The sequence below is a fragment of the Trichophyton benhamiae genome, assembly GCF_000151125.1.
Source record: "Trichophyton benhamiae CBS 112371 chromosome Unknown Abenha-G-c-31b08.f1, whole genome shotgun sequence".
NCBI lineage: Eukaryota > Fungi > Ascomycota > Eurotiomycetes > Onygenales > Arthrodermataceae > Trichophyton > Trichophyton benhamiae.
The window spans coordinates 259,372-285,213 of record NW_003315089.1 but is presented as its reverse complement, the minus strand read 5'-3'; the positions used below and the strand labels follow the sequence as shown (position 1 = coordinate 285,213).

The 25,842-nt window shown below is 45.8% G+C and overlaps 8 protein-coding genes across 8 annotated transcripts; 3 read left to right on the top strand and 5 right to left on the bottom strand.

Annotated features, from left to right (window-relative positions):
- Nucleotides 1-73: 73 nt before the first annotated feature.
- ARB_02157 (uncharacterized protein) lies at nucleotides 74-2,753 on the bottom strand (the record flags this gene model as incomplete). The annotated part of the gene is made up of 4 exons (XM_003011557.1): nucleotides 74-1,120; nucleotides 1,186-1,432; nucleotides 1,487-2,501; nucleotides 2,579-2,753. The coding sequence occupies 4 exons, from the start codon at nucleotides 2,751-2,753 to the stop codon at nucleotides 74-76; spliced, it is 2,484 nt and encodes an 827-aa protein (XP_003011603.1).
- A 695-nt stretch (nucleotides 2,754-3,448) lies between these two features.
- ARB_02156 (uncharacterized protein) lies at nucleotides 3,449-5,698 on the bottom strand (the record flags this gene model as incomplete). The annotated part of the gene is made up of 1 exon (XM_003011556.1): nucleotides 3,449-5,698. One exon carries the CDS (start codon nucleotides 5,696-5,698, stop codon nucleotides 3,449-3,451), a length of 2,250 nt encoding a protein of 749 aa, XP_003011602.1.
- Nucleotides 5,699-6,002: 304 nt separating this feature from the next.
- On the top strand, nucleotides 6,003-6,827 carry ARB_02155 (uncharacterized protein; the record flags this gene model as incomplete). Its single annotated transcript, XM_003011555.1, has 3 exons — nucleotides 6,003-6,092; nucleotides 6,145-6,381; nucleotides 6,438-6,827. 3 exons carry the CDS (start codon nucleotides 6,003-6,005, stop codon nucleotides 6,825-6,827), a joined length of 717 nt encoding a protein of 238 aa, XP_003011601.1.
- Nucleotides 6,828-7,242: 415 nt separating this feature from the next.
- Nucleotides 7,243-8,800, bottom strand: ARB_02154 (C6 finger domain protein, putative; the record flags this gene model as incomplete). The annotated part of the gene is made up of 3 exons (XM_003011554.1): nucleotides 7,243-8,046; nucleotides 8,114-8,257; nucleotides 8,315-8,800. 3 exons carry the CDS (start codon nucleotides 8,798-8,800, stop codon nucleotides 7,243-7,245), a joined length of 1,434 nt encoding a protein of 477 aa, XP_003011600.1.
- Nucleotides 8,801-13,146: 4,346 nt separating this feature from the next.
- On the top strand, nucleotides 13,147-14,049 carry ARB_02153 (uncharacterized protein; the record flags this gene model as incomplete). Its single annotated transcript, XM_003011553.1, has 1 exon — nucleotides 13,147-14,049. The coding sequence occupies one exon, from the start codon at nucleotides 13,147-13,149 to the stop codon at nucleotides 14,047-14,049; it is 903 nt and encodes a 300-aa protein (XP_003011599.1).
- Nucleotides 14,050-14,342: 293 nt separating this feature from the next.
- On the bottom strand, nucleotides 14,343-15,056 carry ARB_02152 (uncharacterized protein; the record flags this gene model as incomplete). The annotated part of the gene is made up of 1 exon (XM_003011552.1): nucleotides 14,343-15,056. One exon carries the CDS (start codon nucleotides 15,054-15,056, stop codon nucleotides 14,343-14,345), a length of 714 nt encoding a protein of 237 aa, XP_003011598.1.
- A 3,789-nt stretch (nucleotides 15,057-18,845) lies between these two features.
- Nucleotides 18,846-20,502, top strand: ARB_02151 (uncharacterized protein; the record flags this gene model as incomplete). The annotated part of the gene is made up of 3 exons (XM_003011551.1): nucleotides 18,846-19,403; nucleotides 19,442-19,539; nucleotides 19,602-20,502. The coding sequence occupies 3 exons, from the start codon at nucleotides 18,846-18,848 to the stop codon at nucleotides 20,500-20,502; spliced, it is 1,557 nt and encodes a 518-aa protein (XP_003011597.1).
- A 57-nt stretch (nucleotides 20,503-20,559) lies between these two features.
- ARB_02150 (ABC multidrug transporter, putative) lies at nucleotides 20,560-24,372 on the bottom strand (the record flags this gene model as incomplete). The annotated part of the gene is made up of 4 exons (XM_003011550.1): nucleotides 20,560-20,791; nucleotides 20,847-21,156; nucleotides 21,303-21,367; nucleotides 21,431-24,372. The coding sequence occupies 4 exons, from the start codon at nucleotides 24,370-24,372 to the stop codon at nucleotides 20,560-20,562; spliced, it is 3,549 nt and encodes a 1,182-aa protein (XP_003011596.1).
- Between the last annotated feature and the right edge of the window lie 1,470 nt (nucleotides 24,373-25,842).

Below are 25,842 nucleotides of genomic sequence, written 5' to 3'. Positions count from 1 at the left end.
TTGTCGTCTAGTGGTTCATTCAGGACTGGGTAGAATCTAAGATAGTTCAGTCAGCCCCTTATTACAAATATCATCACCATTTTAAAACGAAGGTGTATGTGTATGCTTGCCTTGTATGGTGTCTTTTCCCTACGATAATAAGGGTGACTTTTGGATGTTTGCCGTTTCGATAATAGCGACATACTGCATCGTTAATCTGTGGCAATTCAAGATCAAGAACTTGCTTGTACTGGGACTCCGAGACACCGTCTCTGTAGACGATTATTTTCTCGGGAAGGTGGCTCTGATCTTTCCAGCTCTTCAACCTCTCTATGACCATCTCACCCAAATTTTCAACCATTTCAACACAGTGAGCTTGAGTTCGAATACTCGCTGGCCACTGTCCTAGCATTGGGTCGCAGTTTGCAACCACGCCTGCTATGCTTGGGGCATTCGGTATGGAGTCAGTCCCAGTGGGATGGGTCACATCAATCCCCAGATACATAATTGGGCATGACTGGTACTTTTTCAGTGGTTCAAGTTGGTGATTCACACCCCCAAGCTTCAGATTGATTTTAAGGGCCAAATTTGCCAGGTATGAGGGTTGTATGTTGATCTGTAGTGGTTCTCCCGGACGGCCATTCTTCGGAGGTTTTGGCACTACGCAGAGTGTATGGCAGCCATGCTTCACATCAGCAGAGTATTTCACCTTCGAGTATATCTCTGCATCGTAGCGAGGGAGAACTATAAGGGTGAATTCTTGCTTCATTTTCTTGACACGTAAAAAATACTCATCAAGCGAATTTTCAATGTCTCTCTCGTCTAGAGAAAGCCTAATAGTATCCCTAGAAATACGGTCCGTAGGCCAATTGACCCCATAATTTTTCATATGTTTGCCAAGTTCCGTCATGAACTGTGTAGTTTCAGGGGCACCCTGACCTCTATAGGGTATAATAATGAGACATCCAACACGGTTATTGGGACCAAAAGCACCAGGCTTGTTAAATGCAATATTCTTGGAGAGATTCCAACTGCCTGGCCTGTTCACCGTAACTGGGTATTTATACAAAAGCTGTGGAGGCGATAGTACTGATCCGGTGACAGCGAGCATGTTCCGTGCAACTTCAATCCCAAAATCCTTCTACAAGCTGTGTATCAGCAAATGATCACTATTAACAATATCATTACAAGATAGATGCGGCTTACCAGACTTTTGATATTGCCAGTATCTCCCATCACCCCCATAAGTGGTAAACCCCTTCGGACTATAGAGTTTGCATTAGCACCAGGGCGGCAGCAGGCCACTTTTATCATATCACTTGTCTGTCTGGCTGAGAGGCGTTGTCGTGCCGGCTGGCCAGGAACAACATAGCAAAGCTCAGCTGGCAGGTATATTGGTTTTCCTTTGGCACCAACATCTACCACAATCTGATCGTTTTCGATAAGGTCGATGCTGTAGACTGTTCCAGAGCATTAGCACTTAGCTGCTACAGGCAAAGGTACAAACTGCGTAGACCGACCTTGACGATAAAGTTCCCTGACACTGACTTCCCTTTCCCTCCCTCCACTAGGCCACTCAATTCGAATATTGTCAATGGTGCCTGGCAGATTATTCCGTTTCACAATAGACTTTATTGTTTTGATTCCCGTGGCCTGGCTGATCGCATTGTTCGGGCACGATAGCACCACCCGGAGTTTGTGAAGGAATTTATTAAGTTCCTGTAATCTCACAGAGCCGCTGAGCCTTCTGCCTTGGTCGAACATGCATACAAGCGTATGGAGAGTACCAGCATGGTAAAAAGCACCAGTAGAAACATTCAGGTTCAGAAGAAGCCGGCCTGTTGATGGCCGCACTGAATGAAAAAACCCACGAATAGCATCGAGTCCAGCCCCTATTTCGTGTTTATTCCGTTGATCGTGAAGCAGGAAATGTTTGCTTTGACCCAGGAATTGAGTGTTTGGCGATTCGTTTGGAAAATGGGCGAGGACAACATTGAGAGCTTGGATGGCTTCATTCCTTTCGTCAGGGTTATATGTTTCAATGGAAGACTTGAGATCGTCCAAAACTTCCCCCATTCGAAATACCCGCTGTAGTTGGATAGTTACCCGGTACGAAGGGGAGTTGAGAGATAGCTGTTCCTCTTTCTCATAGTACTGGACCATTACCTGCTTCATGTTTAGCTCTTTGGTGGAGATAATTTTATCCTTGTAGTTTGTGGCAACGGGGTGGGAAGTTAATGACCTGTGGTTAACAAGTAATGAGAGGAGTCGGCGTGTTCGATGACGGCCGAGCTCTACTCCAGGGTCGAGCAGGGCGTAATATTGGTATAAAGTGACTTTTTCAAGCCCCTGGATTTCAAAGTAGTTGGCCCAGAGCTTGACTTTTCTCTCATTCGCATTGTTATATCCCGGCCTGACAATAGGCTTTAAAGGAGAATCACGCAGGGATAGATTCATGAGCTTTGTCTCAAGCGTAGAATCCCTTTTTGCAACCACGCTGTCTTCTAGGCTCTTCAGTTTTTCTGACAGAATATGCGGGCCTCCACTAATTAGGACCAGTTAGAAGCTGGAATATAAAAGGCAAGTTAAGGGACCGTACTCGTATATCTCCGGTGCCCGGCTCCCACTAGGGGAGAAGGATGTAGCTGCAGAACTGTGTCCGCCTCGAGGGGGAAATGATCGCCCTCTTCCTCGATATTCTCCCCTCCCACGAGATCCACTGCGGCCTCTGTGCCCACCACTAGGGAATGGATGATTATTGTGAGAGCCTCCATCATCTGCACTGAGCCGCCTTCGCCAATCTCTTGTGTTCATTTTGATGAATGTGGAAGCAATCTTTTGACTAACATAATATTATTAGACATGTCAACTAGCGGTATGGCTGGCGGGTTGTGGAACCCAGGATAGTTTTATAGTAGTACGCTGTAGTACTTGATGTTTGCCATTGTTTATTGCGCAAAGACAAACATTCAATTCAAGGCCCTGGTATCTTAGATAACAAACAGTTTCCCCGTTAGAACCTTTGGCTATTCGATGAATAACGAAGAAATAAGCAGTTGGTATATGCTTATATTCAATCAGGGGTATCAAACGGGCATTGTTATGATTGTTATGCCACGGTGGGAAAACATGGTATGGCCTGCTTCGCAGAAAGCTATTTGCTAATGTGAAATAGAACTGTGTAAAATGAACACAGTTCCGTTTTCAAAGCCCTCCTCCTGTAGTTACAATCTTGTATAGAAAGGAGTTTGGTGCCGGCCGGACGGTTTTGAAGGCCATTTTGTGACAATTATTTGATGTATAATAGCGTCGGCAAAGGAAAAATTGGTGATCGTGAGGTAACAGATGCCGGTGTTGAAAAGTATACTGTAGACAGATTGTAATTAATTTGGATGACAGGGTGGTGTATTCAGATAAACAGTCTAAAGATAGTGCTAAAGGGGACTTTTTATACACGAAGGGCAGGAAATTACTCGCCATCGCTAGAATCATCCTCGGCCATACTATCGTCTTCGTTGTCATCGGTGATGTTTTTCTTTTTATTCTCCCGCTCCTGGGCTCGGCTGCTTTCTAATAGCTTTGCTCGTTCGGCTCTCTGAATTCGTTGAGTCTTGACGAAAGCCCCCAAAGGAGTCGTATCCCACTCAGTTTCTTTCAAAAACCCTTCAACCTCCGCCCGGTTCCTAGGCGCAAATGTAACCTTTGCCCTTCGGTCTTCAATCCAGCGGCAGTTTGCCTCAATCTTCTGTACTAAGAGCATGAACATCTGGGATACTTTGGGATTCTTGTTCCCTGAGGAACGAGACGAAACTTCTTTAAGCCAGCGTTTGAGCATCACAACAACTGGAAGTGCAAGCTCAGGAAAAGCAATGTTTTTGGTCCATAGGGTAAAGTATTCCGAAAGGAGTTCCGAAACCTCTTCAGCTACACCATCTTGATATACCCGGGTTCTCAGATAGGATTTGGGTGTACGAATAGTAGTTGAAAAGTCTAGTGGTCGTAATGTGCTCGCCTTTGGAGGCTTCTTCATCTCTGCAGAGTTCAAAACTTCTAATAGGGCGGATGACAGAGGGATGTAGGTTCCGGTAGAGAGGGACAAGCGGAGAAGAGATCGTGTGAGTTGGAAACGAAGAGGAAAATACTGGGCCGTAGGTATGAGGCGCATAGCTCCAAGGATAATCTGAACAACAGGGTATATCAAGGGGCGGAGTGCACATTGCTTTCCCGCCTTCGCTTCTACCAAAGGGTCGCAATGGGCTGCCAGAACCCTTGACCAAAAATCCAAAGAGTGTACATACTGCCAGTTGTAGACAGCCTTGTACGAATCCTTGGTTGGATTGGTAATACTACCCCTCAAATGGATAGCGAGCTGTCGAATAAAGGTGAACCCTGTTGTGTAAGCAATATTCTGATCAATGCCCCAGAGCTCTGCAGCAGAGTTCTTCATCAGGTTTATACCGGGAAGGGTGTGAACTGAAGTGTTGCGACTGCCCTTAACAACACCCTCGTAACTGGCTTTCAAAACTGCTTCTCGAATTCCAGCGTCCCCAATAACCAGTAGCTTCCTCAGTATCAAAAACGCAGTGATACGTGTAACCTCTGAGTTTGAGGCTTCCGACCAGTGTCCAACAACTGTCTTTATTAGGACTTTTAGCAACTTTCGGAATTGTAAGATGTATGGAAGCATTGGCTCAATGGCAGATATTGTAAGCTTCAAAGCTGCGGCATCGGAGAGGGTGGTGAGAAGCTGGTGAATGGAAGACACATGAGATTTGATTAGTGGCGTCAGAGTTTTGAACTTCTTTGAATCGAGAGCAACTCTTATTTTCCCACCAGCTGTCTCCTTGATTGGCAAATGGTGGTCCAATACTTTCGGCACTTCCTCAAGGGCGGTTATCAGGACTTGGTGATATACATCCGGGTCAGAGATGGTGTATTTTCGGTCTTCGTTATCCTCGTCATCAACATAGGCGGCAATACGGAAAGCTAGTACAGCTTGTCTTGTTGCTCGTAGAGAATGTTGTAATAACATTGATTTCTGCCACTGTTTTACCATTGGCATCCTGAGCGTCTTGTCTGGAGTCAGGTCTGTTTCTTCGCGCTTCTTGGACTTTTTGGACTTCTTTGCGGCGGGAGCCTCTTCTTCTTCGGCTTCACTTAGCTCGTCCACCTCAGCAAGATCACCATGATCTCCAAATTCCAAAAGTTCAGCATCGTTCTCTTTAAGGTATTTGTAAAATTCGGGGTCCTTCTCCTTTAGCGCCTCCAGTTGGTCCTTGTGAGCCTCCAGGTTGTCCGAATCGCTCCCATCAGACTCTTCGCCCGACTCCATTTCACTCTCCTCATTGTCGCTTCCATCATCTATTTCGACGTCCTCCACCTTCTCTTCCGCACGCTTCCGTTTTCCGGTCTTTGGGGCGACGTCCTTCTTCTGTTTCTTGGACGATTTCGTAGCAGCCGGTGCATCTGCAATTTCAAACCCGCCGGCGAAAAAGTCGTCTACGGCCATATCTGCAAACGCAGCATCCTGCTGGGCATCGGAAGTCGTTTTCTTCTCATTTTCCTGTCTGGCAGCTTCTTCGAGCTTTGCTGCATTTTTGGCCTTCTTTTTATCTTTGACTTGATGGCGCTGCTTGACCTTTGAAAACTCTCGTCGCCGGTCAATTGTATCCCTAAGATGGTTCTTCTCGAACTTCTTAGTTGACTTCTTGATTCCCATTTTGAATGACCCCAGCAAATCCCTTTGCGACAGCTGCTGGCAGCAATCCGTCGGCTTTTGGTGTGAGTCGCGGTTTTAATGAATTTTTCTTTTTTATTTTTATCTTTTTTTTTATCTTTTTTTGACTTTCATCGACAGGCAGGAAAAACATGTTTGCATCTTATTCAAAAATGCCAAGACTTAATAGCTTAAATGCACGGTCCTTCGTCAAAACGACAAACAAGCCATCCAAAGGCAACAGAAATAACTACAACCAGCGGCAGAGCAGAGGGCGTACAGCGATCCACAAGCAAAGAAGAGCAAGATGTTCTCTCAGAGACCACTATCATATGCGCCGACGCCCTACAGCTATACTCCAAACACAGCACTATCAGCCACCATCAACTTGGATGAGGTGAGGAGTTGGTTCCGTCGAGGTCGGGGTTGATTTACTAACTATAGAGCAGGAGGTTAAACCGTTTTCCTCGCCCGCCGAGAGAGATTTGTACGAGTCGCTCGCAGAAATATATAGCATTATTATAACGTTGGACGGGTTGGAGAAAGCATATATCAAGGATGCGGTTACGGAATCAGAGTACACAGAGACATGCGCTAGGCTACTAAAGCAATATAGATCCATCCTCAGCGATGATACCGTGGCCACCGAATTCGTTGATTTAGACACATTCAAACGTGCTTGGGAGGTATGTTATACCTATAACTATAGGCAATATGACACTAATCCAACAATATCATCCAGATGGAATGTCCACGCGCCACCGAGAGACTACGCATCGGCCTTCCTGCAACAGTCGAACAACCCTCTCATGCAATCCCCCAGAATACAGCTACAGGACCATCAGCATCCGGAAGCCTTATACTTACTGCCACAGAAAACTTCATAACTTTTCTTGATGCACTGAAGCTCAATATGCTTTCCAAAGATGCGCTCCATCCGCTCTTGTCAGAAGTTATTCAGTCCGTGAATAAAGTGACCGAACAAGACTTCGAAAACAGAGGAAAGATAATTCAGTGGCTTATCACGCTGAATCAAATGAGAGCCACGGAAGAGCTCAGCGAAGAGCAAGCTAGAGAGTTAGCATTCGAAATGGAGCAGGCATATCAAGGATTCAAGGCGACTCTAAACTGATACAAGCTAGCCTTATACCCTCTATATCGAAACCCCGTAATTATTGGATAGGACGCCTCTCTTCCATTTACAGGCAAATTATGCTTATCCAGGCCCAGGCTTTGCCATTGCTCCATCTGGTAGAGCCGGAATCAGAGCATCCTCCAGATATAAACACACAGCTCTCATCTGCCGCCCCCACTACCATACCCGTTAATTCTACAGCGTCCTCATACCCAGGGAGGGGGGTTGTCCCGATCACTATTATAAACAAGCATGTTGGACTTTCGAGGATGTTGGAACTTTTTCATTTGGGTTACGATGCAAGGTGATCTGAATCTAGTATGACTGAGTAGTGATGGATAATATTTCCTATCGTAAGTTCTCCTAGTTATAAATACAATGACCGCCACTAAATACGCCCCAGAGTCGGAAATCAGTCCTCATCACTGATACGCAATGTTGTCAGCAGAGCACGCATGCCACCCATCCTTAACAGAGCAGCCATCCAGATCGCTTGTTTGATTCCCAAAGCACGTCCAATGTATTCGAACCTGTTGATTGCCCAGTCCCGCAACGAGGTCGGGGCATACGGCAGATCTCCGGCAAGACACAATGGCCAAAGTAAAACGTATCCACCAAGTGCTCTACCGCTTCTTCCAATACCTGCACCATCTTGTCTTTTCATTTCGATGCTTCCTAGATCATAGGGCACGCTGGCACATATGTCAATCGCCGCCTGTAGCGCGCCCGCTCGACTCTGCTCGATTAGAAGAGATAAGTCGTCGTATTGAGCATACAGAGGCGATGAAGGTGAGAGCTTGGCAGCAGCCTCTTCAATAATTTCCGTTACAAGGATACGCGCGCCGCGTATAGCGTTATATATGTTAGGGACAAAGTAATCTGTGTAGGTGTGGTAATATTTTCCATAGACTTCGTCTGCCGGCGACGGTGGCGTCTCTCGATCGATAACAGCAAGTGTTTTGTAAGGGTAGAATTCCCAAAGTTCATTGTAAAGAGCAGTAAAGTCTTTTTCCTGAGCGAAGGCTTGGGGTATAATATCTTCCGGCAGCACTAGGCTGCGGTTTTCAATTTCGGCGCGTAAATTGCATAGTTTGACCAACAGTGTTGTCACATCTTCAAGGAGACCTTCAGATTTGGGCAGGCAGCCTTGCTGCTCCCGTGGTACACCTTGAAGAAATGGGGGTGCTCGCGACGAAGTCAATAGGCAGCTGGAAAGCTATAGTGTGTAATCTATTAGCGAGGAGTGTTCTTTAGTCAGGCAACTACAGAGAATATGGACATACAATTTGGCCACGAGCCTGTACAAACATCCGAAAATTGATAATGTCTTCTGGACCTGGCTTGGAATTTATTTTTAGCAGAGCAAGGGCTCCCTCATGATGACTTCTCCAGCTGCTGAGGGATCGATTACTTCGACATGTAACGACCTACTAATGGTTAGCTCTACTCTCGTAGACTGTGATGTGTTTTGGAGAGGGAAATACCTCAAACATGCCCAGCAACATGACTGTATCAAGGGCTGCTGGCTGCCTTGCCTTGGCAGGGTCTCGCAACATGGCATTCGTCAAAGAAAGCGCATGGCCGTATTGCTCCCGCGCCGCAATACGCAGATCTGCGGAGTAATTTATGTTTGCTAGCGTTGCCATCCCGACAGAGGCCATACATGCAAGTACTGCATCTGACGTCGTAGATTGAAGGCTATGTAGATATCCAACTCGTCCGGAAGTTGGAATGCAAGGTACAACGTAGTTATGCAGAAAGAAGCAGATGGCCTGCTGATTCAGACTGATGGAGAGACTTCGTGAGACCTCCTCTGGGGTATTTGACGAGGCTAGGGTAATTAATTTGGTCGATGCAATACTGTTAGTTAAGTTTGTAGAAGTACTCGGGCTGGCATTTTTGCTGTTTCTTTGCTTGGAAGTCTTCGTGGATGCCTTATGTGCTGTCTTACGGGTCTCGTCACGAAACATCAGATCCAGCTGGTTTCGATACCCGGTGCATGTCCGGCCGCCCTTTGAGCATTGAAGGCATGATGGTTCGGTTTGGTCACACTAAAATGGATTAGAACATCTTCATCTCTTTCTCTTGGGAGAGATCCTCGATCATTAGTCTAGGCAGCCGAGTAATTATGGAGGAGTACCTTGATTTTGCGGCGTCGGCATTCATTGCAGCCCTTGCTCGGTTTCCCACAATATACCATTTTTACTAATATATGCTTTGTGTCCTCGTATGGCCATAGAGAGTGAGAGGGTGTCAAAATATCGAACTAGTTGAGGTTTTCAAGTCGAATGTTATGCGGGGGATGATCAAGTTTATAACCCCCGTTTAACTAACTAGTTAATTAACTAGCTAGTTAGATATCGCCCTCCATACGGAGAAAAACTTTGTCTCAGGCTGAAAAGCTTAGGTTGAACAACATATCGAGCTGCAGGGCAACTGGTCCTCTTGCTGAGAGGTCCAACTTTGCACAGAATCAAGCAGGAGGCTGATGTCTCGTATTCGGCGACTCATCCTGGAAATTGTTTGATGCGAAGTTCAGCTGCACGATTTAAGGTTCCGGTGTTGCTGCGCCATGGCGGCTAGTTAGCGGGCTGATTATATAAGCATATTTAACCTGACAGCAAATTGATAGGGGATGAGACATAAGACAGTAGGTAGACAGGAGGCTTTGGAGAAAAAGGATGAATTTATTTGAAGATCTAACCAGCGAGGTTACGTTATCTTGTTCCAGCAACCACCAAGTGCGACAGTGTATCAGAAGGAATGCGTTTTCGAAAAAAGAGAAATCTAGGGTAATCCAAACAGCGGCTGTTGCCAGCCGATGTACCAACTATCTGGAATGCGATTCGTCGGGGGAAGTCATTGGTAACCCATCCTCGCAGCCCTTGGCCTCATGCTCTTGCTCGTATGCTGGAATAAATTCAGGGGCATCACCACGGAGTCTGGAGGGTTCATTGGCACGGGGTGACTGGTCAGGTTCATTTTCGTGATGGGCATTCTGTGATCGATTCCATCCCCAGGCTCCTGTCTCATGGGTACCAGGCTGTGTAATGTTATTAGCTAAGTTTCCAACCGCATAAACTCGAAAGGATATAACACACGCTTGGGGTCCAACTGCTATTCACAGAGGGAGGAATAGAGCCTGGACAGCTATAAGGTGGATAAACCCCCGGCATTGGTGACCAATACACGTGGTTAAAACTGGCAATTTCACGCGCCGACGCGTAAATTACTCTATTCGGAGTACCGAGCCATTGTGGGTGGCTATGGTTGATCATAGGATATTCAGTCATTTGATAATAAGGCAGTGGGTTCCAAGCAGGGTCGTAGTAGTTAGGGTACCAAACAAGACCAGCTATGACATTTGGATCAGGATTACTATCGATATCTCCCCGGGCAGTATTTGGCGTGCTATCACTAGATAGTTTATCCTGCTATAATAAGTATCGTTAGCTTATATATTAAGGCAAGAATGGCAGGAAGCTTACCTTTAGCTTATTAAACTTCTTCTGCTTTCGCTCTATAAACCCTTCTGCATTTTTCTGCTTTCTGCTTAACTTTGATTTACCCGTCATAGCGACAGATAACTGTGAAGCAAAGCAGGAATGATAGGAAAGCCACCTCTAAAAGGGGATAAGGAGATATATGTGTGAAATTGGAAGAGAGCGCAGTTAGTGGCTAATGACGCGGCGATGCAGCTTCAGACAGAGCTTGAAGTATATAGGTAAAATTATAGATATAGTGCCTGAAGCTGGATAGGACTAACAGTTCACCTGTGGCTCACGTGGCATAAGTCCTGTGGTATGTCATATGTCCTTCCACTAGTAGGGATAGCTGTAGTGGACCATGCAAATAGGAAGACTCTGGAAAGACTTTCCTCTTTGTACCAGCACAAAGATTATGTCATAGGTATTATAGAGAATCCGTAGTTTATGAATAAGCCAAAAACGGTACTTCAGCGAGACATAAAGAGTCCGGTTCCTAGGTGGTTTTGTCCGGCCGGATGACAGATGTCGAGGATACAAGAAGCGCTCATGAAAATTTCGCTACCTCTCCCGGTCGACATGGTAAACAGAGCCTTAGGAGCAACCTGTCATCCAAGAATAAAACCATGATAGATAGCAAGCAGCAATACTAAGCCAACAGCCTCGTATTACGCCAGCTGACCTGCTCGTTGCTCCTTTTCGTGCTGCGTGTGAAGGACGGGCGAAAGAATTTGATAGTGCCAAGCCTTCGTGCTTCTGGCAAGGAAGGTGAAAATAAGCATAGAAGTTACATTCTTATGTAAGACGATCTCGATGTCTCATTGGCTACACAGGATTCTTGGCGTGGATAGAGCCGCAAACCTTGAGATATCGAAGTGTAAATCGCATGGTAACAAGTTGATTCAACGACTGACTAAGGGTGAGAGAATCCCACGCATTTGGGTTATATATATGTGTGTGTGAACGCACAACGAAAGCAAATTCTATAACGGGGGAAATTGGTCATCAAGGCATCAGGGGAAGTCGTACATTAGGGCATACATGGCAACGCACTGGCAAGTGGAAAAGCACAGGGGAAAATAAACAAAATAGCAAATAACAAATGAGATCTATTCAACGAGTGACTGGGGTCAAAGAAAGCAAATAACGGAGCAGAAAACATCAGCGTGGGACAAATGAAATATCAAAACGAGTGACTTGGGCCAGAAGTAATAGAACAACAATTGATGGTAAACCAATCGGACGGCAGATGTTTCAAGGCGCGGCGCGGATGCATTCCCTACCAGCCAATACCCTCTGTGCATATCGGCGAAGGTTTGCATTGTATATGTTGAATATATGTTTTGGCTGATGGGTACAGGAGCATGGTAATTATGGCCCGCGATCCTATCTTGCGTTCCTTAACAATATTTCACGAGCCTGTGGAAGTAGGTTAGTTTTATCGCTGTTTATCCCAACAGATTGCGTTGCGATCGTGGGGAACTTACTTCACAAGCTTTAAAAACGGCGGAGCCCGGTCCCGCATTTTTCACAAGTCTTTGCATACTTGGGGTTGTCAAACTTGCAGTTGGGGTTGGGGCAGGTATTAGGCATGGTGAATGTTGGATTTGGGAGTGTTTAAATTGTTCGATTGAAGGTATAAAACTTGGCTGCTAAATGCAACGGTGACAGGCTGTAGTGGGCTTGCAGTGGGATCGATGTTGGCTGATAATTGACTTGGTCTGAGTGATGATAAAAAGGAGAATAAACTACAAGATCTAGCTCGCCTTATATATTGATGAAAAGAATATTCCTCATGCAATATTTTGTTTTCTCGAACCTCACCATGGCGTTGCTGCCTGCTATAGTCGAGGCACATGATGGTATAAGCCTCCCTGGGAAGTGCCTTGGAGTTTTGGGATGTATAGCCATTGCATGAATTTTCAATAGATATGGAATAATTTGTAGAAAATGCTGTTCATGTAGTTAGCAGATTGGGGTATCAGTTGGTAGAGTTAAGGTGCGGCTCGCCCCGCTGGAGATACCGCTCCCGAAGTGAGGCTACAGGAAATAGTAATGCATAGGCCACGGAGGTGGGTATATGGCATTTGTATATTTGTCATATGGGAATTGGATTGGTTTGGTTTCCGGCGGAATACCAACGAGAATGTTCCGGAGGCTTAGAGCCGGGGAGCATGACCAAAGGATAATTTTTTTTTCATGCGTTGGTATACCAACACGCTAGACAGGGTAACTATGATACAAATCAATGATATCATATCAGGCTTGGAAGGTGACGTTGTTCTCGCTTTTGCCGGGGTCTAGCTTTGTTGGATGCCTTTGTATTCTAGGTATCGGGAAATCGGCATTTCTGAATAGGGGAAACTCACTAAGGGCAGCGAATCAGCAATTAGTGGAGGGAGAGTGGTTCTACGGTTGGACTGTAGACCGTCGATCTGACTTTACCCAGAGTTATCTTTTTGTAGAGACCCTTGCACGAAGAGACTGGCCGTAAAAAGGTGCCAGGGTGCTTGCATTAGCGTTGCCTTGGCCCGGGGTTGATTGGCAAGGAGGAAAAGTTTTCGTTAACGCCGCACGGCCCCTCTCTACACGTCAGCGGCGTATCGTCCTGTTTACTGAGGTTAACCAATAGACATCAGATTTAAGATGTTGGTTTTTGAGGCTCAACAACAAGGGTTATCTGTAGGTGGTGCATATTGCGGCACAGCGACTCTATAAAGCGGGCTGATGTTTTCCTGCCAGGCAGCAACACAACCATCATCGATCTATTACTCACATACCCATCAAGATATTCCAGTTAGTGTTTTCACACCCATTCATCCACGTCCACCATGGCCCAGGTTGATACCACCGTTGATACTACCAAAGAAGACCCCACGCCGTGCCCAACATGTGGGTGGTCTGATTTACGGCGAAGCAGATGCAGCCACATAAGTCAGGTCAAGCTCGTCAATGCCATAAGCAACCGAGCTTGGTGGCATATCGGCAGTGACATGGTTCTGAAAGAGGATCCGTACGACAAGTGGAAGACGTCGGAAGTTGCCAATCTCAAGTTCATTCAGGAGAAGACCACAATTCCTGTTCCGACGATTGTGAAAGACTGGGTGCAGAGTGACAACCGCCATTTTCTTCTCATGGAGCGCATGCCGGGAGAAACTCTGGATACACTGTACCAGAAACTATCCACTGCGGAGTTGGAGGCTATTGCTGACCAAGTGGCGGAGCTTATCCAGCAGCTTAGGCCACTGCAGTCCCCTCAAATTGGTGGCATCGGAGGCACACCACTACACAATGGCTGGATTTTCGTTAACAATATGGAGCCAGCTGGCCCATTTTCTTCAGACGACGAGCTTTGGGACTGCATTAAAAACGGCTTAGCCAAAGTCCCAGCAAAAGCCGTGGAAAATCTTCGAAAGCGCATGCCAGCCTGCAAGCCATATACGTGGACACATGATGACCTGAGCTCATCGAATATCGTGGTCAAGGACGGGAAAGTGACTGGGATTCTGGACTGGGAATTCTGTGGATATTATCCTGTCTGGTGGCAGTATGTGTCTGCTGGGTCGGGAGACCCAGAGGAAGAACGATGGCTGAAAATCATGCATGGGAAGGTCAAAGATCAATACCCGGAGGCAACAGATTTTTTCAGGGATCTTCGTTCCCTTACCTATTATCCAGACTTGACTGAACACGGCAAAAAGACACTGGAAAAGCTGATGGCAGACGGGGAATGAAGTACCCTATGCTTACCAAACATGTCGAGAAACTGAGGATCAGGATCGAACACTAAAGGGAAAAGCGAAGGAAGATAGCCAGGGAGGAGGGCAAAAAAAGAGAGAGAAGAAAAAAAAAAAAAAAAAAAAAGGACAGTGGTGAGAGCCTAGTTGTAGCTGTAGTGATATTATTAAATGAGGAAACATGGTGGTGTATTTAGTTTATCCTCCTGCCGCTCGTTAAACAAGTCTATTGAAATCCAAAGTCTATTTTGCTGTTTCGTTCAATCATTAATACTAGATGTCGCGTTCGTCTATGCAGGTGACTTCCAGGCCCAAATTGACCACCAGCACCGGACTTCCACTGGTGATCCATCCCTGCCTGCCCAGTCATCATAGCCAATCTCTTCCCCTTCTTCGAGGATATATAAGCCAATATGGTCCAATCTTTTCTTGAGTTCGTGTACCTGTGGGAGGTAAACTTCACGTAAGGGCAGTTCCAGCACGAGCCTTGACGAACTGTTGGAAGAGATATGCACCTCTATAGCCTGAGCAAGCCATCTGGGGTGATCAGAAGAATAGAGAGGGTCTGCAACGAGAATTACATCGTACTTCTCAGCACTTTGTAAAGAGACGCCAAACTGGAGGGACCAGTCTAGCACGCCCGTAGTGACGCTTGACTTGACCTTGGTAATAAGGTCACCATTCAAAGAAACGTTGTGCGTAAGATTAGGCACAATAGGGGGCAAGTCAGTGAGATGAACAGAAGCTGCAGCACCCCATACTGCTGCGAAAGATATGCCAACAAGACCGGTACCTGCTCCAAGCTCAAGAGTTCGTAGTGTAGGATTCTGATCATGGGAAACGGGAACCGAGCCAGAAGAATGGAAAGTGTGAAGCCTCTTAGATAGCATATATGAGGAGACCCAAGTTTTATTCCCTAGGTTGTCAGACGTCAGGGATGGCTCATGTAGAGTAACCTGGAATGCGGAATCAGCGTTCATTGGGATTGTGAATTCCCGGGACATCGAGGGCATGGCTGTATAACCAAGTTATTAGACACAATATATATATATATGGGTCAAAGCACGACGAGAGTCATACCATTTCTACCCGCGCGTTCACAAAGCCTGGAGCTTGCCGTATCCCATATCTTTTCCTTTAAAGTGTCCGATTCAATCCAGGCTAAGGGACTGCCGATTATCGAGGTAAGATATCTGCAGATATCTCCATCTTGGAGATGCGTAATATTTTGAGTAGAAGACTGGGAAAATGTATGCGGACGAATGGTAAATAGGTCTAAAGCCCGGAGTATATCATCTGCGGGGGGTTTGGTGTAAAGCTGTGGAAGGTCGAAAACTGCGAGAGAAACGTTAGTTTCGATAACACCATATTGGAGGAATACTTAGAGAATATGGCTATTACCATGAACAGGGTGACTCTCGGGATCCCTCATCCTGGAGCAGAGGGATACACAAAGCCCCGTGGCCTTCTCGTGGTTGCTCCAGCCGGTGTTGCACGAAGATCTTCGAGATCTTCAAGAGGGAATTTTTTTTTTTTTTTTTTTTTTTTGACTTTCACAGAAGGTTTAGAATGTATTACATAATAAATGACTAAGTAGACTTCGCTAACCTTAAATGGGTTAAGGTGATCTTGTGGCAAAACCCTATTATTCAGCTCTCTATTCCCAAAACAAACCAAAACAAAAACAAAATACAACCAGATTTCTTGTTGAACTACACACTACCTGACCACAAACCGTTATCGTTATTTTACCCGTTGATTAGACAACACGCTATAATGCTATGAGCTAGCTACAGGGAGACTATCTGTGCGATAGTTCTCGTCAATCTTCATATTGAACGCAGCCATAATGGCACCCACTGAGAAACGCCCATCCCGGGGCTAAGTGTCAAGAGGAAGACCGCATGGTTCTGGGCGTGGTCGAGGCCATATCTAGAGATTGCTCAGGGTAATCCCTCTAACACTGAAGGAGGTATCTGGACTGCTGCCATAGTAGAACCAGCGGTGTTAGCAGAGCACGGTCATGCAGCTAGATTCGTTGACCGAGGACTGGGGTCGGGTGAGGCTTCACCAGGCTCTATGTACATCGTATATCACTTGGCCAGTGCTAGTTATGCTACGGAAAGCGATGCTATATACATGGCTAGGTGCTCAAGGGATACTGGATAAACCGTGGCAACGCCGTTCGAGATATAATGAAATACCACCTCGTGCTACTGGGAATACTATGGATCCCGGTCATATGCCTGACTTAGGCAACTGATCTACTCCGTACCGACTATGTATCGACTTTCCATCTGCAACATCCACTGAAGGCGCCGACACAGCTGGATAAACACGTCGAGCTCGTCCCGTTCGATAGAAAGACAAGACCGTGCCAGGTAACCGAGTCACAACACGCCCAGTCCAGTCCTGTATACCACCATCACCACCAGGCATAACATCGTGTCTAAAACAAGCAATCTCGCGCAATCTTGAAAGACCCCTCACTATGCCACCTCTCGCGGCTCAATCGATTTGTTTGCCACTCGAGATGCACCGGATACCTGCCAATTGAATACGAGGGGTTACAAGGCTCGCGTCTTTGTATTCTCTTGTGACACCGTGCTTGCAGAGTACCAATTTTTTATGGGGAATGGCACTCAAGTCCTCATGATTTTTGGATGGCTGGCATGGGAGCCGATTCAACTTATGAGTCTGTTTGAAGCTGAAATCCGGCGTCCTTGCCACTTAAGCCACGGTCAATCTGTGCATTCATCGTTCGGCAAGGGTATTTCACAGCCTGAGGTGGGATGGTTGTTATCCAATTCGTACAATGCTGATGGAACGCCTGTTATGGCTACCCAACGCACATACACCACCAGCGAACAGTGACGCGAGAGGACTGCGGTGTGGAGTGTCCCATTTTTGCCAACAAAACCTCTACATTCCTACCCTGCTCAATCGAACCCCTCATTTATTGATATTTTCAACAGTGGGGGAGTTTCACCATACTATAACCTGTGATGAGTGGTAACAAGAGAAGAGTTGTGCTTGGGGGCTCGGAAAACATGTCATCACCTTATACTGGGTCTTAACGAATGGGTGTTTCATGCTTTCTTAACAACGCCAGATTGTCCGACTTCTCAAAGAAAGAATGGAATGGTGATACTTGTACCTTATGGTGTAATCGGTCGACACTTCTAAGTCCCCAGGATAGGTACCTTATCACGTGGAGTTGCTTGGTTCCATACAGGTGTGATATTAGCCATTCTAGTGATGGTAGTGACCATTCAGATATTAAGGATGATGATTGGACACCACCTATTACACCATTTCATTTGGTGACCACGATGTGCTAAGGCCCGTGTTGGCTTAGAAAAAAGCCTCCAAGGCATAATATTGGTCGCTTTCAATTACTCTATCCCCGAGAAGGCACGACAGACTCAAATATTCTCTCCATCGAGATACGGAATAGGAAGAGGAGGATGGATGAGCTAGAGCATACAAAGCAGGCTCAAATTGCTCAAGCAGAGCAGGATAGCCTGCGGAGTCCTTAAAAAGGATGCAAAAGCGCAGGGGGCCTGCAGTGCCTATATAACTTTCCCATCCAAGCCAAGCCTAACAGGATGGAGTGTCAAGTTCTAGCGCCTAAGGACTCGCTCGAGATGTCTTGCCAGAGAACAATGGTTTTAATGTGTCTGCCCTTATATATTGGAGGCAGGATTATGGTACCCATACACCCACTTTGTGTACCCACTATACCCGCCGCTCCACTACGTGCTCTTTTGCCTAACCGGCGGACGCAGTCAAATCTGTAGATTTCCTGAAGCAACTCCTGGTCAAGTGGCAGATCTTTCGACCTTTTTTGAACCTTGTTTGTCGATGGGCTAGAGGCGGCAGCAGGTGCGGGATAGAGCGCTTTGTTTTGTTCCACCTCTGGCAGTGGGTATCTACTCCCGATTTGGACAATCGGTCATTCCTTTACTTTGCTGCCATTTCATCGCCTTCACTGAGCCCCTTTCCTAGGCCGTATAGGCCCTCGTTTTCAGCATTTAGGACAGAGCCCTATTATTCAGCAACTATGCTCCGACATGGTGCTGCACTCTCCCAACAATCCATGGTTTGCGGCTTCCTCTCCTGTGAGATGGAGGCTCAGATTTATTACTGGAGTTGGGAGACTGTTTATCGGACGAGACAACGTGACGAGAAATATCTATTAAAGCCACAACAATCGATTGTTGGGCTGAATATCTCGGGAAACATGTCTGTTCTTATAGCCATATCTAATTTGTATGTATCTATGTACCGTACCGTTACCTCCGAGCAGGCCAGCACAGATATGTGCAGCGAGCCAAGAGAGCAATACGGCGACAACTGATATTAAGTTTATTAGCTTATGTTAACTCCTAGTTATATTATATTCAGACTAAAGAAGAACTGTGCCTCCGTAACACCTTTCTCCTTATTTATATACGGCGTAGGACAGATATACATATACTGAAAAGAGCCTTTATGCGGGTCGGCACGAAAAATCGAAGTCTCCTGGCCAGGGGGCAGTTAGAAGGCATGCATAGTATTATTGACCAGGGTTATGCCCATCACCGGGTCTTCGCGATACCCCCTGCAACCCGACTCCGGGTCCAACGCATCCCATTATTTGGTTACCGTGGGCGTAGGCAGACACATTAGTTATATATATTACACACTACATGGATATCATAAATAGCTACTGACCACCCACCTAAATGCTAATATTGACTTAGTTTGACCCCATTAAACATCCTCTGGCCGATAATTCATAATTAGGCGAGATGGAGGACACGACCACGCCCAACAACGACATGGAGGGCCGTCCTAATGAGCATTCCACGCTTCTTGATCGCCCCAAGTTATCCCAAAACTGCCAAAAACATTGCCACCAAGTCAATACCATCGTTAAGCTGTACCTTGTCACTTGCTTGACAAGTATTGCTTTCCAGTGCCTTGCACCGGCCCAAACAAGGATCTATGAGGCCATTTACTGCTGTCAGTACTATGCTTCTCGAGAGCTTTCTTGTGAGCATGCAGCGCTACCTGAATACCGCTGCAAGCTACCATCTATACAACGGGAGCTGTCAAGCTTAAAGGGGTGGCAGGAGTTTTTTGATAGCATCCCATGTATTCTTCTTACCATCCCTCTAGGTCTATGGGCAGATAACCACGGCAGGAAGAGGCTATTCGTCCTAACCATCACATTGCTGGCAGTACAGCAGATATGGATTACTATGGTTAGCCTGTTTTCTCGAACACTTCCACTGCAGTTGATTTGGGCCGGGGCTGCTTTTAATCTTTTCTCTGGTGGACGAACAGTTGCGGAGATGTTGGTATCAGTATGTGAACGCAGTATCTGCTTCCTTAAATAATTCAGCAAAGAAAGCGTCTTCGGCAGGTGGCTAACCTAATCTACATTCATTGTTTTATGGCTGACCAGTGTATCATCACTGATATCACTCCCCGAGAAGAGCTGTATGCAGGCCTCACCCCATTAACTACTTTCAAAATGGTTATGCAGTGCTGATCCGGCCTAGGTCTACTGTTTTCTTTCGACTCTTTGCTCTTAGCCAGTTGAGCATAGTGATCGGGCCAATTACTGCAGCTGGACTCATGCATGCCAATCCGTGGATCGCCATCTTCTGTGGCCTCACTCTCCAAGCCGCCTGCATTCCACTTGCAGTGACAATACCAGAGACATTTATTCCACACACAGGATATAATGAACATCACGAAGACCAGAATACAGAATCTTCCTCTAAGGGCGTACAGGAGACCTTGCACCACATCCGAATACATGTTCTTCTAGCCTTCCATGATTTCAAGGGCTTATGGGCCGACAAGCAGCTTTTGTTCTTGGTAGGACTCAGCCCATTTCGCATGATGATGGGTGTCATTTCCGACTTGATTCAGCGCTATGTCTCAAACCGATATCACTGGACCCTGGAAAGCTCGACTTTCCTCTACTCTCTCCAGGCGGTAGTGTCAACTCTCTGTTTGTTCCTTTTACTCCCGTATATCACGGAAATTATGGAGAAGAGTCTCGGACTTAGCGGAATCGAGAGAGGCGTTGCTGTCTGTCGAGGTTCATTGAGTGTACTTACTCTCGGCTATACGATCCAGGGACTTTCTCCAGTGGTATCTCTTTTTGTCATCGGAATGATTATTGAGAGTCTCGGGCTGGGGTTTGGTCCATCAGTCAGGGCCTTGACTGGCTCAATAATAAATAGAAAGTATAATGCGCGGATATTCTCTGTTATCACTATCATCGAAACGTTTTCCAGGATGGTTCTATATCCGATAATGGCAATATTCTTTAACATAGGCATAAATAGAGGTGGGCCATGGCTGGGCCTGCCTTTTGATATCACTGCAGGAGTGGCAATCCTTACACTTATACCTTTTTCTATCATCAGATTCGGCTCTGGGAGAGATTAGACTGATTAAAAGTGGGCACAAGCATACCGAGTTAAGGATTTCGCTATAACTATGTGTTTACTCGTACTCAGTATGCCTGGTATCACCTTTCCACATTTGTTTGAACATAGAATCCTTCGAGAGCAGATCTTGCGGTTTCCCAGACTCAACAATGTGTCCTCCATCAAGCACTACCACTCTATCGAAGTCCATAATTGTGTTTAACCGGTGAGCAATAGCAATAATGGTGCACAATTTAAACTCTTCTCGAACAATCTTCTGCATCAACTCGTCCATAGCTTGATCGACACTACTTGATATTAGCAAGGCAACCTTGATACATATTACGCTCACCATGACCTTACTTGCTCGTAATTTCATCTAGTAAAATGATCTTTGACTTTTGAAGAGTAGCACCTGCAAGGGAAAATAACTGACGCTGGCCATGGCTCAAGGAGCTGGGTTGGAATTCGGCATCAAGCCCGCCTTGGGTACTTATCACATCAAAGAGTAAAGCTTTCTTCAGAGCTTCAATAATTTCAAAATCGGAATGTTGGCTACACGGATCCAGGTTAAAGCGAACAGTACCAGGGATAAATACAGGCTCCTGTGGTATCATATTAAAACGGCTCCGAATCACGTTGCGAGGGAGGTTGGCCAGATCGAGGCCATCCACTGTGATAGAACCACCTTGAATTGCAATCAGACGTAATAGGAGCAAAAGAAGAGATGATTTACCACTGAAGTTAACATTGTTAGCACAGATTTATAACTAATTCAATCGTTGGGAGTGTAATACCTCCCACTTCTACCGCATATACCAACTTTTTGCCCTGCCTCTATCGTTATGTTCAAACCGCGGAGTACTGGGAATTCAGGCCGAGACCTATAAGGCGCAGACGTCAATAAAAAAGAATCTGGAAACTTCGGCGGTTTGGGAAGAACTTACTTGTAATAAGCAGTAACGTTATAGATATCAATTTTTCCACGATGCGGCCAGTCTAATGGAGGTTGGATTACTTCGCCAGGCTTGTGCTCTGAAGGGGTATATTTAGTAAAATGCTTGATTCTGCTAACAGACCCGATGCTGGTCTCTAGAGCGGTCCATGCTATAATAATCGAAGTAAGTATCAAGTTCAATGATAGAACTTGGGTTAGGGCAACACCAGTGAGCCCACCGCTCGTCTTGAGAGTCACCGCTAAGGCCACAATTATGACTGCAAGAAAGGCAATGGTTATATCCAGAACGAATGTAAGCCAGCGCTGGATCATGTAGAGTAAGTATAGTGGTTTCTGCGACTCGTCAAGAAGCCTGTAGCTTGTCTCTAATGCCTGAGCTGTCCAGCCAAAAGCTCTGACTGTAGACAGTCCATTCAAAGTCTCTAGGAAGTTTGAGTATAAAGGGCTTTTTGCCTCGAGTTCTAGCAGTCTTAGCTGGCGGGAGGTTCGTAGGTAGAAATTTTGCATCGTGTATAATATCGGAACAATGACTATAAAGGCAAATCCCACCCATGGCGACGCGATGATAATTAAGATTATTTGACCAAGAGCCAGGAATACAGTTAACAGCCAGTTTAACAATGCCATGGGTAGCTCGTTATCGACGAGTTGAATATCCTGAGAAAAGCGGTTGATGGTGACACCGATATCCGTTGAACCAAAGAATGACAATGGGGCATTTATAACGACGTCGAGGATATCTTTGTGTAAGCTTGAGCCTGCTCTGCTGACGAAACGGATGAGGGTATGATATGCCACTCCAAGCAGCAGGAAAAGCGCCGAAGTCTGAAGAACTGTGTAGACAGCCCAGTATCCCAGATCATCCAGTCTTGCAGGCCGAGAGGGGGTGGAAGTGTCTACCCAAATCCTCAGCCAGTAGGTGGGGAAGTTGTATAGAGTAGCATAGGAGATTACCAGTATCAGTAGAAGACATGATGTCCAGATACCGGCAGCTTTAAAGTAATAACCGTAGATTCTGAAATCCCCTGACGGTCGGATTGGTAGATTCTCATCGGATTTTTCATTATTGACAGAAGCACCTACACTCTTTGCAGCCGCTTTATCAGTATGAACAACGGTTTCTTTCTCAAAATTCTCTGCAATGGTAAGGCTACCAATATAGCCACTTTGAGAACGTAGCGATTGAAAGCTCCCTTGCTGAATTACGTGGCCAGATTTATCAAGGGCAATAATGTGGTCTGCAAAGGGGAGGTACTCCGTGGCATGGGTTGCAATAATCACCGTAATTCCGTGTTGTTGTGCCAGTCCCTTTGGGCCTATAACCTCCCGGAAGATGTGACTTGCACCAGTGTAATCAAGTCCGCTGAGCACATCATCAAAGAGCAATATTGGTTTCAGGGCATAGATGGCCCTGGCAATTGCAATCTTCTGCTTCTGTCCACCACTCAAGTTGATTCCATCACTTCCGACTTTGGTTTCATTTCCATGGGCCAGAGAGTCGATATCTGTAACCAGAGCACAGGCTTTAACAACCGTGTCGTACCAACTAGGCTGGAATAACGAGAACCCAATTATATTCTGCTGAACTGTCCCATTAGTTAGATGTGGCGTTTGACGGCAGAAGCCAACATCCTTCGCGTTGGCAAAGATCTCAACCTTGCCCCTTGATATCGGTGTCTCTCCAAGCAAAGCATGGCAGAGAGTGGATTTCCCGCTTGCAACCGGTCCCACAATAAAAGTACTTTGGCCCCGGGGGATAGTAATATTGATGTCGTGGAGAACATCTCTATCATCTTTCCATCCAAAAAACCCATTTGTCACTTCGATGATAGTCTGCTCAGGGAGATATTTCTCTTCATCAGTTGTCTCCCGCGGTTCGTCCAACAGGGCAGGAAAATGCCTTATATCCACCCGGGATTCCGTTGATAAAAACTTGTCAATACGTAAGGAGGATCCAAATGAAGCAAGCAGTGGAGGCAGGTCAAGGAGTGTTTGGCTGAGCGACTGAGCCAAGATCAACAACAAGGACAGAGACGTGAATGCTCTTGAGGAATCAAATGGCTGCCCATTTCCCTTCGCCCTCAAAATGAATAGCAAGAATGTAAGTGGTGGTGAAATGAACTGCGGAACATAGCCCAATCCTGTGGTCCATACTAGAAGCATTCTGAACCGATTGGCCAGCCTGATCTCTTGTAACCGGATATTTTGAATAATTGACGATAGTATCTCGGTTCGCCCTCTCATTTTTAGTGGTTTGATCGAAGATAGCATGCTTGAGATGGTTCCAATTCGGAGTTGGGAACAGCTTGTCCAGGCTGTCTGATAAGTATCGGATGAACGGCTTGCCCATATTGACAACACAGAGGATAATATTGCGATAACAAGCGGGACCATAAAAGCTATACCAAGCTGCCTCTCTAAAAGGAATGCTAAAAAGCCAGCCTGAATAGCATTTGCCCAAAACTCGTGAAAGCTCCGTAGCCCGAAGATTATCCTTTCGACATCAGTGCTCATTAATGTCACAGCTGCCTTTGGATCCTCCACAGAATGCGTATTCAACTGCAATGTCTTCACACCAATAGCCGATACCAGACATCCACGGATCATAGTGAGAACTCGATAGTGGTAATACCAGTAAAATCCAGTGGATATAGCGATCCCAAAGTATACAAGAGCATATGCCCCTATTAATCCATAGCCAATGTCCTCTTCTTTTGGTTCCGAGGATTCAGTCAGATAGTCTAGAAGCCGGTTTAATAAAATGGGCTGGCAGATTGTTAATCCTATCAAAATTGACCTTGGAAGAACAACCATCATAATGGGCCACTTTAGAGAGATATAAAGTGCTCTGATGACTGCATACCCACGCTGATTCCTCTTTAGCTTTTTCCAGGTATCTAGGAAGGGAGTTCCAAGAGAATCGGCATCCATCCCTTGGGCCAAGCAGTAAAGATCTGTAGAAACTAGCGTAGATCTAGCCCCGTTCAGTAGTAAGCGGTTAAGCCAGAAAAATATGCCACGGTTAAGTATGCTACTAGTATCTTCCGGTCCATACGTTTCACATATGGGTCGCTGTATATATTTTGCTTTCTCCCATGATTCCAAGATCAGAATAAACATTTTCAAAACTGTCGATGCAATGGATAACGCAGAAATGACTGAATATGGTTCTATTAAGAAGACCGTACGTGCTCGTGTTGCATCAAACATCATAGAAAAAAAGAGGTATACGATGAGAATGGAAGACGGTCTAATGTTTCGTCCATGCTCAAAATATGACAGTAGCAGCAAGATTGCGAAAGTAGCAAGTGACAATGCCGCTGCTGTAATGGATGACCAAGTCCTCAGCGTGTCATGGATGCTCCATATTGCCATTAATGCTATTTGCAGCATTCCGTAAAGCAAATAAGCTAAGAAAACGCATCGTCAGTTAATAAATCCATTATGTGCTATTGTGACTCAATAATTGCGTAAACGGGATAAAATTGAGAATGTCTCGAGTAAACTGACCAGAAATCTTAAAAAGCTGAAATCTACGAGCCAACACAAGTTGAAATTGGCTCTGCAGATAGGCAAGTCGCCCAAGTCCAGTGATCAAAACCAGTAATGATGGAATTATTGACAAGATAGCGTCTTCAAATAGCAAGGTAAAGTCCCAACCACGGTGGCAGCCATTTGTAATTGGGCCAAAAGAATTATCCTTACACATGTCATGCATGACAGACAATTTTCCTGTACCCTAGGTGTAAAGCTGGAATATCTTTGGTATTCCGTTTAAACGTATGCAGATTCCTATAGAATGGAAATGACCCAAAGTTTGTGTGGGTAGAGACATTGAATAAGGCTAACAGGAATAACCGTCGATGGGTTTCCCCCGCAAATTAATAGGTAGTTAGTGCCAACATAGCACCGGGCGACAGGGTATCAGATCCGCTGAACAGTCTATGCCGGAACCGGTAAATGGATGGCAAAGTGACACGCAGCTTCATTTCAGCATCATGCATGTAGCATTGGTCCCCTGGCAAGCGGGAATATGACGCAGAGTAAACGGAGCAGTTCCAAGGCAGAATGCCTGTTCCCGTGATCACCCGTTGCTTTAGCGTATTTGAACATACTCCGGTCTTCTCTCACAGGCTGCATAAATGATACTTCCAACAAACTGATGGCGAATGGGAATCAATACCAAGATGCCCGGAGTATTGTGAGCCGGACATTGAAACTGAAGGAGGGGGTGTCTTATTCCGCTATAGGTACCACGGTTATACGAGGAAAAAAGAGATCATTCCTCGCAACTATACAAAGCCGAACCGCATCAAGCTTCAGGGAAAAAGCCCACATGTACCTGCTATTTCGGAAAGATGGGAACTTCATATCTTAAAAGAGTGCCTTTAAGGCTTCGAA